Source organism: Tetranychus urticae, chromosome 2 (genome assembly GCF_039701765.1).
Source record: "Tetranychus urticae isolate SD_2017Ah chromosome 2, NJAU_TeUrti_SD_1.0, whole genome shotgun sequence".
NCBI classification, from domain to species: Eukaryota; Metazoa; Arthropoda; class Arachnida; order Trombidiformes; family Tetranychidae; genus Tetranychus; species Tetranychus urticae.
Window position 1 is genome coordinate 18,631,798 of NC_142959.1, and position 12,172 is coordinate 18,643,969.

At 35.0% G+C, this 12,172-nt stretch overlaps 2 protein-coding genes across 6 annotated transcripts; one reads left to right on the forward strand and one right to left on the reverse strand.

Moving 5' to 3' along the window:
• Positions 1-15: 15 nt before the first annotated feature.
• Positions 16-2,164, reverse strand: LOC107371763 (very long chain fatty acid elongase 6). Of its 3 annotated transcripts, none has more exons than XM_015939919.3 (2): positions 1,968-2,164; positions 16-1,117 (listed from the first exon to the last, which is right to left on the reverse strand). In XM_015939919.3, exons 1-2 carry the CDS (start codon positions 1,993-1,995, stop codon positions 225-227), a joined length of 921 nt encoding a protein of 306 aa, XP_015795405.1. In that variant the 5' UTR covers positions 1,996-2,164; the 3' UTR covers positions 16-224. The 3 variants fall into 3 exon arrangements, with proteins under 3 accessions (XP_015795405.1, XP_015795406.1, XP_089124038.1); XM_015939920.3 differs by lacking the exon at positions 1,968-2,164 and adding an exon at positions 1,671-1,784; XM_089267912.1 differs by lacking the exon at positions 1,968-2,164 and adding an exon at positions 1,667-1,784.
• An 826-nt stretch (positions 2,165-2,990) lies between these two features.
• LOC107371738 (folylpolyglutamate synthase, mitochondrial-like) lies at positions 2,991-5,501 on the forward strand. Of its 3 annotated transcripts, XM_015939890.3 has the most exons (3): positions 2,991-3,145; positions 3,472-3,553; positions 3,881-5,501. In XM_015939890.3, exons 2-3 carry the CDS (start codon positions 3,501-3,503, stop codon positions 5,439-5,441), a joined length of 1,614 nt encoding a protein of 537 aa, XP_015795376.2. In that variant the 5' UTR covers positions 2,991-3,145; positions 3,472-3,500; the 3' UTR covers positions 5,442-5,501. The 3 variants fall into 3 exon arrangements, with proteins under 3 accessions (XP_015795376.2, XP_015795377.2, XP_015795375.2); XM_015939891.3 differs by lacking the exon at positions 3,472-3,553 and having other exon boundaries at positions 2,992-3,145; XM_015939889.3 differs by having other exon boundaries at positions 2,997-3,553.
• Positions 5,502-12,172: the final 6,671 nt, after the last annotated feature.

The window sequence follows — 12,172 nt, forward strand, 5'->3', positions numbered from 1 at the left end:
ATCAATAACCATGGATTTGGCTTAATATTTTATTCATCGAAATTGTAATCAAATTTTTGTTTACATATTTCAATATTTTTGCGTGGATTGCAATGATTTGTACCGATTCATTGATAGGTTAGAAGATTGATTTACTACTTTGAGTCGGTACGAATCATATCATACATGCTTAATCATCGTAAAATTTGTCTTTAGTTGAGCTTAATTTAAATTTGTCTTTTGTTTTAATCCTTTTTGGTTCGAGATGATGATGGCGATGGTTTCTTGAAATAACTTTGGATGAAGAAATTGCAGAAGAGAATGAAGTAGCTGAAATAAATGGAGAAACTGAATAAACTTTCTCCAGGAGTAATTTTACATGGTTGATCTGACATTTTCATTACGAGCGCATACGAGGCAACATAAAATCCAATCATCATTTGGGCAATTTGTAAAGTTGTGATTGAAACTGCAATTGGTTTAGGGATGCGAACTCGCATTGCTCTCAGCGCGTAATAAGAGTACATGAGAGAGTGAACGAAAAAGTTCATGGAACCAGTCCATCTGTTGATCGCCACCATTCCTGGGAAGTAAGTGAATACACAGATTACAGTCATTGCATGGTGATACCAATGGAGGAAGGAAAGTTTTTGTTTACGAAGAATGATGAATGCAGTGTCACCAAATTCAAAGACTTTGGACCAAACAAACAACCAGGACCAAAAGAGTACATTTTTATCTGATTTATATGAGTTATCACAGGCAGCACTATGGAAACCATCCTTATAAAGGGTTGATATTATCTCTGGAACCATGTAATATGAACCAGCAATTGAAAAAGCTCCAAGTAAACCACTCCAAATGGCCAATGGATAACGAAGATCGTAGGGTTTACGATTATTCATGTATATTAAACCCAAGCGAACAGCAAGCACATAAAAAGTAGCAAACCAAAAGCAAATGGACCAATTTTGTTGATGCCATTCAACCCAGGCTTTTTGGTCCCATTGACTTGGTGAAAACCATGATTGTAGTGATTTAGGATTGATTGATGAATTAGTCCACTTGGATCCAACAGTTTCAGTTGGTAGCAAAATATTAACACCACTGGTCATGATGGGTTCAGTACAATGTGTCACTAAGAGAGAAAAACAAAAATAAAAAATATATCTTGAAACCGTTTCTCATAAAATAAATATAAATTTATGACTGTTGATTAATGGTTTAAACTTGTTAAAAAAGACAACAAAGTGTAAAAATGGTTGAAATTGACACTCTGATGGTGAATATAATCCTTATGGTTGAACAGAATTATATTAACTGGTCGGTATAGCGAAAAACTCGGTCCTTCTTATCCCTTCATCCTGATCGACCTTCCAAATTCACGAACATAAATGTCGTTCTTTAGAAATGACAGGAACAGAGACAAAAAGTGAAAGTAAAGGAAGAGGAATCACAGAGCGAAAAAAGAAGCCAAAATGAAAGTGAAAAAGAGAGAAAATTGAAGGCAAGCAAAAATAAGGAAAGCCAGCAAAGTAGAGAAACCTTGAAGCTAAAGAGAAGAAAATGTTTAGCACTGTTTTTTCAAACGGAATTAAGGATAAATGATTGTTGCCAGGCTGACAGAACAATATAAATGTCTCAAACAAGCAAAATTTAATTGATAATAAACAAATGAAAGACCCACTCACTGTTTGTTGATGACAAAAAAATCAAACTAATATGGATTGTTGATCACAAGGTAAAAAGTTGACAATAAGTTACTAATTTAATAAGAAGAAGAAGAAGGTTGTTGGATGGTGAAAGACAAATGAAACATTGGTTATTGGGTTGGAAATGTACAAGCTTATTGAAAGATCTGGTGGTGAGTAAAGGTCTTCAAAATTTCCGTTGTTGGTTATAAAAACAAATCTCATCATTTGAACGATTAGTCAGCTAGGTTGACTCCCTTTAGGCTAGCTTTTGTCTCTCTCTAAAAATGGTCTCACCTCTAATTGGTTGAAAGTCAAAGCCCATCAATACCAATCCATGAACAATCAGATGTATATTAACAATTATTGTAAGATGAAACACAATAAGATTAATGGTGAACCAAAGTGAAAACGCGATATGATCAACTGATCATTCTTGTTTATCGATCATCATCATCATCGTTTGGTTTAATAATTGCGAAAGTGATGACTAAATAATTGTTATTTACTTGAAACTGATTGAAGGTCTGTAAAGGTTTACACGAATCTGGTTGAGGATGTTTAATCCTTAACCAGAGTCACTAATCTTTGTTTATCTGGTTTAACCCAAAACCCAAACGGATATTGCTTATTATGGCTTATTATGGATCATTTAAAGGTCACTAAATTATCACCTTGAGCGTTCATTTTTGGTTTGTTTGTTTGGTCAGTTTTACTTCAATTGTTGGTCAATTTTCAAATAAACACATGATTAAGTGGAATATTAAAGTTGAATGAAAGTGTTAAAACATACATTTTTAAATTTACCAGTTGAATAGACAATTTGAGGTACATTAACGTTGATATTAAATGTGATGAATCAATTGTTATTGTTTTTTCTGCTTTTCAAATCATTGGTCAGAAACTGTGTCATGATTCAGTTAATTGTTCAGGTCAATCATAAACTGTGTTCATTTTCATGTTTCATGTTATTTTCATTATTAGATCATCATTTTATTTCTCAATTTTATTTACCATCTTTAAATAAACCAGTTAAAACAGCTAAAGCTTTACTTTGGCCTAAACTTTAATTAGACTGACATTTTGATTTGTGTTCAATTGACAAGAAATGATGAATCCATCAAATCATTAAACTGAATTAAAAGAATGGTTAAACCGGTAAAAGCTTTGATTAAACATTAAAGCAATAATTACTACATTAATCCACACTAACTGTGATATTTTTAAATATCCTTTTAATTAACAAGAAATGAAAATAATTTATCTAGTCTATTTTAACAGCACTTTGTGTATTTTCACTTCAAATGCTCTTCATATAGTAAAACATTGAAACATATGGTTAACCTCATTGAAATGGTTTCTTAAGTAGACTCTATTTTTGTTCAATGCCTTTTTAATTAACTGTACGTTTGTTTAAATACTTTAGTTTATTCATTGTTATTTCCTGGTTTCACATCAGTACGGACCATTTCGAGGTAACCTTATCTTCATCATGTTACAGTGATTAACCTTGAATAGCAAACTTATACTTTCACCGGAAAATGTGCTTCTTGTTTGAATCTCAAGCTTTAACTCAATTTAAGATTCATCTTTACTGTCAAGTATCTTCCTAATCTCAATGACTTGAAGGTTTACCTTATTGATTAATTAATTATCTATCTAGTCTCATCGATTCAACTTGCACAATCTATCTCGTTTGCCGTTTGAATTGTTACCCCGTGACAAATTTTTATCATAATGCCATAAAATGAAATGTTCATCAACATCATTGACATTTTTAATATGGTGTAATCCTATTTAGTAACTGCCAATCAACTTTATGTTAGCCTAATGCTGTTGTGCGTCCGTGGCTGGAAAATTAAACCAACTTTTCCGTTTGTCAGGTAAATATGAACTCTTAAGGTACATTTGTACTGACTAAATCTGTTGTTATGTTTTAATGGTCCGATGAAATGTCTGAATTGTCTCTCACATCATAAACACTGTTTAACTGTCATTTGATTTGATGAATTATAAGTTTGTTATTTGAACTGAGTTAATCGTTAATTTCTTGATTAGACAAGATTAAAGATAAATATCCTCTTATAGTTCACTTTCTTTATTCTTTCATTTCAAGCATCATTATTTTTTTTCTTTATTCTTTCATTATTTCTATGTAACTCATCTAATTTTTTCTTCTTATTCCGTTTCTAATTATTCATCTTTATTAGGTGTTTAAATGACCAAATGATGGATTTCGAGACAAAGTCAAACAACCAAATGCTTCTCAATGGGAATGCAAAAATTTCCAATGGATTGACAAGTTCAAATCAAAGTTACAAGGAAACTTTGTCCAAGCTGATGGAATATGACAGCAACTTTTCTGTTTTGAAAAAGATTAATCCTGCTAATACTAAAGATGCAAGACAGAAGCTCAATTTAATCACTGAACTTTTGAAGCGACTCGATATTGAATTGGATGATTTGAACAATCTCAATATTATTCATATTGCTGGAACTAAAGGCAAAGGCTCAACATGTGCCTACATTGAATCCATTTTAAATGAGCGAGGATACAAAACTGGTCTCTATACATCACCACACGTGGTATCGGTTCGAGAAAGAATTAGATTATCTGGACGACCAGTTTCAGTTGATGTTTTTGTCAAGTATTTTTGGGAAGTGACTTCTAAACTTGCTGATGTCGATAAACCTGGGTACTTCATGTTTTTAACGATTCTTTCATTTTATATATTCTCCAAAGAGAAAGTTGATGTTGCTATTGTTGAGGCCGGTATTGGTGGTGAATTTGACTGTACAAATATTGTTCCAAAACCAGTTGTTACAGGCATAACATCACTTGGCATTGATCATACTTCTGTTTTGGGTGATACTTTGGAATCTATCGCATGGCATAAGGCTGGCATAATTAAACCTAATGTTGTTTGTTTCACATCTTCTCAGCCTGAACCAGCTATGCAGGTTATTCACAATCGATCAGTTGAAAAAGACACTGAAGTTATAATTTGTCCACGAATGGAAAACTATGAAAACCTTACACCGTACAAAATTAATTTAGGTATTGATGGTCACGTTCAAAGGGTCAATGCCTCTCTTGCTTTACAAATATCTCGATATTTTCATTTGAAGATGACTTCTGCGGAGATCAATCGAAAACAATTGATAACATTGGGTAAAGGATTCGCTCTGGACAAAGAAGAAGCTTCAGGATTAGTGAAAACAAATTGGCCTGGAAGATGTCAATTAATTACCAAAGGAAGAGTTAATTATTTCCTAGATGGAGCGCATACTGTTGAAAGTTTAGATAATTGCTGTAATTGGTTTAAACAAAAATCATACCTTCAATCATCGAATGAAAAAATAATCCGCATTTTGTTCTTTTTTTCGGCCGGTCTCCGCCAATATGAACCATTAATTCAAAGAGTTGCTCAGGAATCGTTTGATGTCGCTATTTTTCCTTCAAATTATATTGAAAATATCGAAATTTATCCTGAAATGATGCCGGACTCTCGATTTGAAATTGATAAGATCTCTGATAGAATTAACAAAACAAGAGAAATGTGGCAAGCAATTCAAAAAGACCTCAACAGAAATCCTGATAATTTTCACCAATTTTCCAGCTTAAATAAAGCTTTAAATTTCCTGGATTCAAATGAATTGATTGAAAAATATGGAGTTCAAGATGATTACAAGCTCCATGTTCTAGTCACTGGCAGTCTACTTTTTGTTGGAAATGTCTTAGCACTTATAAATCCCGATCCATCATGTTGAAGACATGAATCAATGGTTGGACAATTTTTCATTGAGACTGTTGTAGTGACCTTCGTTATTTTTCCCTCAATAATCTTTAATACTTCTCAATAAGTAAGCCCTTTTTTCCTTAGGATTTCTAATGAGATCTCAAAGTGAGATCTCAAAGTTCTAAAATAAAATTAGAGATCTCAAAGTGAGATCTCAGAGTCTCAAAATGAGATCTCAAATCTCAAAATCTTAAAATGAGATCTCAAAGTGAGATCTCATCCATAGTTAACGCTTAGATTAGGAGCACTAATCCTAATCCCAATGCAAACAGACTTCAAAGCTAAATCCTTTTCTTTGTCTCCCACTGTCGTTCAACCTATTTAAACCCTTTCCTCAAGCATTAAGGTCTCAGAAGAGATCTGATACCCGACTCTAACTCAACTCAATAAACTTTCTTTGTGGAAATATATTTTTCTGTTTAAAACCTTTCATTTTCGTGAAATCACCACAAAAATTGGCGCAGTCGACAGGATGGCCGATATTCATCCCAACAATTTCAAGTTTAAATTTACTCTAGTGAAGAAAGACGATGATATCTTGGTCACAAGATATAGTTTATCTCATTCTTCTGAATGGACAATCATTCAAGATGACAAACAACTAATTGATAACCACGAAACCCTCAAGAGCAAGCAACCTGTTGTGGCAGCAATCGCTGAAATGACTCGACAGAGAACCATTACAGTGTATCTTACTGCTAATGAAGCAGGCCCTTATCTCAATGATGTTTTCAGTGCTGGTTCCGTAGGTGATCAAGACGATGAAGCAGAAACAGCTTCGACAGAAACAGCTTCCGAGCGAGCGAGCTCTCACAGCGAGATCTCAGTTGCAACTCTACAGCAAATGATGAAATTCCAAATGGAAACATTCCAGAAAATGATGGAGACTTTTCAGAATTCGGTGGTTCCCGTTTTTGCTAACAAGTCTCAACGTATGGAGGTTTCCAAGTTTAATGGTAAACAAGAGGACCCCAAGACCTGGCTACTCTCCTATGAAAAAGCATGTGCTTGTAATGGATGGACATCAGACGATGCCAAGATAAACCATCTAAAATCGTGTCTCGAAGGAGTCGCCTTAAAATGGTTCAATTCAAGATTGGTCGAAGGTATTTCATTTGTCTGGTCCGAATGGAAAGATGCATTCATCGACGCGTTTTGTCAAAATCGTGTTACTCAAGCTCAAGTAGCCTTGTCGTGGGAATACAGAGGTGGGCCTCTGCTCGATTTTTACTATGAAAAACAACGTCTTCTCCAGCTCGCCTTTCCCGATATCAATGATAACAACTTCATAACTCTCGTTTTACTCGGTCTGCCTGACGAACTTCAGAAACAACTTGTCTCGATTGAGCTCTCAAACAAAGAAGACCTTAGGAAGGCTCTTTGTAACCTGAAGCCATTGAAGACCAGGTCACAACCTGATGGACCAAGACGTGACTTAGCCGTGAGATCTCAAAATGAGATCTCACATCGTAATCGTTCCGATAGGAGACGTGATGATAGAGCTAGGCCATCGAATCCAGAGGATATTTTCTCGATCGAGAATGATATAAACCCCGACGTAGTTCAAGTCCAAATTGGTTCCGGCTGTTACCGTGCGTTGCTAGATAATGGAGCAAACGTCAATATAGTGTCTTCAAAAGTAGTTGAAGAGCAACAACTTTCGCAAGAGGAATCTCTTCAAGAGATTTTCGGATTCAATGGTGCAAAAGAAATTATCGAGAATGCTTCAAAATTCATACTTCAAGTTGATGGAATATCAAATGAGATCTCAGCATGTGTTTTCGATAAGTGCAATTACGATGTCATAATAGGAAGACCTGGACTGAAGACCTTCGGATATGAACTTGTTAGAGTGAAACCACATATCAATTCTGTTTCCAATTCAAAAATCATTATCTCCATGGAGGCTGCTAAGAAACAATTCCCTGACGTCTTCAAGATCAAAACCTCAGAACCCCTTCACGTCACCGATTTGCTTATTGACAATTCTAAAGTCATACAATGTAAACCCTATCGCCTCTCACGAAACAGATATGAATGGGCTCAAAATAAAATTCGAGATCTCAAACAGAATAATATCATTCGTGACTCAACAAGCGAATATGCTAGCCCATGTGTTATCGTACCAAAAGAGAATGGTGATTACCGCCTCTGTCAAGATTACCGAGAGCTGAACAAAATTACAAAGCTGGACCCGTTTCCTTTCCCGATCATAGATGATATGATAAGTGCACTTGGAGGTTGTACTCATTTTACTAAGATTGACCTTAAGGATGGTTTTTGGCAGATAAGATTGTCTGAAGAAACTAGAAAATACAGTGCTTTTGTCCTCCCTTTTGGACATTATGAGATGCTTCGCCTCCCATTCGGATGGAAAAATTCCCCAGCGATCTTTCAAAGGACTATAACAAAGATACTCGGAGATCTGACTTCAACTGGTAAAGTACACGTTTATGTTGACGACATTTGCATCGGAGGGAGATCTCAAGACGAATGTGGTCACTTAACTGGTCTGGTATTGTCAAAACTTGATCAAGCCAAAATGACAATTAATGAGAAGAAAAGCACATTTAATGGGAGCTCAGTGGTATTTCTTGGTCGTGTTTTGGATGGCCAAAGTAAGACAACTAGAGAGGAATCAGTTCAAAAAGTTAAAGAAATGAGTAAACCATTTGATTTACACTCGCTAAGATGTTTCACTGGACTCACCAGCCATTTTCGTGCCTTCATACCTGACTATGGTAAAATTGTTAGACCATTGGATGCATTAAAACGAAAAGACCAACCGTTCGTCTGGACACAAGAATGTGAAGATGCTTATAACAAATTGGTCAGCAAAATAACTGAAAATCCCATACTCCAGATACCTGATTGGGATCTCACATTTGAACTAAGTTGTGACGCTTCAAACTTTGGTACAGGAGCTATTCTCTATCAAAGAGATCTCAAGATGAACCGAAACAAACAGCTTCGCGTCATTGGTTACTACTCATACACTTTCAATAGCCATGAAGTTAACTATTCAACAACGGACAAGGAGTGCCTTGCGGTTATAAAAGCTATTCAGTATTTTCGTTCCTATTTGGAAGGACGAGATTTTATTGTCAATTCAGATCATCGAGCCCTCAGTTTCCTAATGGATTTAAAAGAACCAAAGGGTCGCCTCGGCAGATGGCAAACATTTCTGATGACCTTCTCGATGAAGATTAACCATAAATCCGGAAAAGAACTAACCGATGCCGATGCTCTATCCCGTTTGGTCCCAAAAGCAACAGTTGCAAATATTGACTTGCAAAGACAAATGAGATCTCAAATTGAGATCTCACCGGATAAAATCAAATTAATTCTCTCAAGCTATCATGATGACCCTCATTCTGGCGGACACGATGGGATCTCGCGAACCTTTCACAAAATTTCAGCCAGATTTCATTGGAAAAACATGAAGCAAGACGTCATCGACTATGTACGGTCCTGTCCAGTATGCCAAAAGGTCAAAGCAAAATTTAAGAATCGCACTGACACATTGGTATTACCTTCCCATTCAACTGAAAGAATGCACACGATCCATCTGGATTTTGGTGAGATCTCAAAGAAAGGAGAAGGAAGAGCAGTGACTAAAAGTTTCCTAGTTTTGATTGACGAAGGAACCAGATTAGGTCAAGCTAAAGCGATGAAAGAGGATTCAAAGAGTGTTATCGAATTTCTCGAGAATCACCCGTTCATGCATGAAATAAAGAAGATAATAAGTGATAATGGCACTTGCTTTACTTCAAATGCTTTTAAGAAATGGATCTCAGATCGAGATCTCACTCATGTTCTCGTTTCTCCATACAGCCCTTGGTCCAATGGAATGGCCGAGAGGTTTGTGCAGGTTATCAAATTGTACTACTCTCTATACTCTCATCTGCCAAACTGGAAAAATACAATCGAGTTAGCGGCGAAACACCACAATCGATCTTATTGCCGTGCTATAGGATGTAGTCCATACTTTAAAGCATTTAATAAATGTGACTATTTACCAGCTGACTATGAGTATGACGTAGATTGTATCAAGTTGGTGGAAAAACCACACACTCAAGAGCAGATTGAGCGATATCGCCAGAAGATGAAAGAAAACTATGATGGCAACAAAAAGAATTCAAACCGAGATCTCAAAGTTGGAGATCGTGTTCTGGTCTTCAAAGGTGTTAAAGGGAAATGTCGTATCACCGATGGACCATTTGAAGTAGAATCAATAATATCTTATGGTGGAGTACCAAAAACTGTGAAGTACATTCAAAACGGAGCAATCCAACAGGCCCACATTAAAAACATAACCAAATTTCATCTCAGGAGAGATGATTAATCTAAGTTGGGGGGTGTAGTGACCTTCGTTATTTTTCCCTCAATAATCTTTAATACTTCTCAATAAGTAAGCCCTTTTTTCCTTAGGATTTCTAATGAGATCTCAAAGTGAGATCTCAAAGTTCTAAAATAAAATTAGAGATCTCAAAGTGAGATCTCAGAGTCTCAAAATGAGATCTCAAATCTCAAAATCTTAAAATGAGATCTCAAAGTGAGATCTCATCCATAGTTAACGCTTAGATTAGGAGCACTAATCCTAATCCCAATGCAAACAGACTTCAAAGCTAAATCCTTTTCTTTGTCTCCCACTGTCGTTCAACCTATTTAAACCCTTTCCTCAAGCATTAAGGTCTCAGAAGAGATCTGATACCCGACTCTAACTCAACTCAATAAACTTTCTTTGTGGAAATATATTTTTCTGTTTAAAACCTTTCATTTTCGTGAAATCACCACAACTGTAAATGTCATAATTTAAATTTCTTTACTCAATGGCTGTGATTTTTGTAAAACCCATCCTATTTCCCAGATGAATTCATAATCAAAGATTTTGTAAATGATAGGAATTTAAATACAATCATGATTTGGTAGCAAAATTGATCTTTGATCACTAATGATTTTTTAGTGATACTAGAACGTAAACATGGAACTCCCAAAAGAGTATACATCTAGTATTAGTAGAGTTACATTTTTTCAAACTTACGCTTTACCATGGATCAAAGGAGAATATTTTTATTATGTATTTCTAATATAATTTTGTATTCAAGTATTGTTGCCTTAGCTGCTATTACCGATGAAAATTCCACTGAAATTGGACCAATTCTTACGTCTACTGTCGTTTCGTGTCCAGTTATTTCTAGCAAGTTGGATTCATGTTTCAATAAAGCCTTCAACTCATGGACCATTGATGATGACTATTTAAAGCGCAATTGCTGTTCATCTTTTATGGTGTTTAACTGTTTGAAGCCAATCATTAAAGACAATTGTGAAACTGCCATTTACCAGCATTTCCTGAACAGTTCTAAACATTATCAAGATAATCTTAAATCTAGTTCATGTTCTGATGAAAAATTTATCTGGAACTGTGAAATAACCATTCCATTTTATTGGATTATAATCGTTGGTGTCATTTTTGTGATGCTAATAATAATCACTCTCTCTGCTATTGCCTGCCTTATTTGTACTAAAAGACGTCGATGTAAACCATTATCAAGAGGTCCTTTTGAATTGAGATCGGATTCGTTTGTAATCCTGTCCTTTGTGTAGCCAATCTAAATTATATTCATTGAGAATATCTTTCAAATGAACTGAAACAATCAATAAGTTAAATAATAATTAATACATATCAACAAGAAACTACTCATTTCAAGCTTCAAAAACACTTTACAAAGTGTGATCTAAATTTCATTCATAACAATTTTTTGATCATCTTTATTGAATTGATCAAATATTCCAGGCAATTAAACTCTATTTTAGGAATTGTAAAAATGTTTTTATCTCTGTAGTCATTAATTATTCATTTTCATTTAACGCGCCTTCCATATTTGTTCAACATACGAAACAATCAAGATAATCACCTTGACTAACAATAGTCTTGTAACAACTGATAAACATGTTTTCAAAACTGTGAAATATTAATTTTTAGATAAAAGTTGAGCAAGTCGAAAATTATTACAGTTAAAGTCAATCATTGTTGAATTTAATGACTCAAATAATAACATATATGCATGCTTGCGGATTCCACTGTGTCGGAATGTTCGTAGATTTGTTTTCTCATTTGATCAATATTTATAGCGATCGATTGTGATCCAAACGAAACGCAAGTTTGTCAACATGTTTATCAGTGTTTGTTAGTTGAGAGATATTCTCGATGAATGCAATTTGGATTGGCTACACAACGGATAGGATTACAAATGAATCCGATCTCAATTCGTAAGGACCTCTTGATAATGGTTTACATCGTCGTCTTTTAGTACAAATAATGCAAATGAGGCAGGAAATAGCAGAAAGAGTGATTATGATTTACATGACAAAAATGGCATCAACGATTTATGAGATTACCATATCGACGTACATATCGGCAAACAAACACACACAAACACAGAGGAATCAGGGACTTGGGCTGTTGTTTGAGACGCTAAATTAAACAACCATTGACCGGTTTACCTGTAATAATTTTAGTTTTTGAGCTTCCTCAACTTGCATCCGAAAAGCAGAACTATTGAGTGACTACTGTCTAAAAAGCAAGAATTTTATCGAAAGGCTTTCTTTTGTTTAATTTAAACAGGTTTTTATCTCACTTGAACAATGGTTGTGAGCACATTCGCTAATATTTGAAAGATTGCGCTTAAAATTGATACT

What these genes read in the sequence shown, in the direction of transcription:
- LOC107371763 (XM_015939919.3), bottom strand. Translation starts at nt 1,995, where the DNA reads ATGGGCTTTGACTTTCAACCAATTAGAG. An exon ending in TGACTTTCAACCAATTAGAG is followed by an intron (nt 1,118 to 1,967) that starts GTGAGACCATTT and finishes TTTCTCTCTTAG; the next exon opens with TGACACATTGTACTGAACCC.
- LOC107371738 (XM_015939890.3), top strand. Translation starts at nt 3,501, where the DNA reads ATGCTGTTGTGCGTCCGTGGCTGGAAAATTAAACCAACTTTTCCGTTT. An exon ending in CCAACTTTTCCGTTTGTCAG is followed by an intron (nt 3,554 to 3,880) that starts GTAAATATGAAC and finishes CATCTTTATTAG; the next exon opens with GTGTTTAAATGACCAAATGA.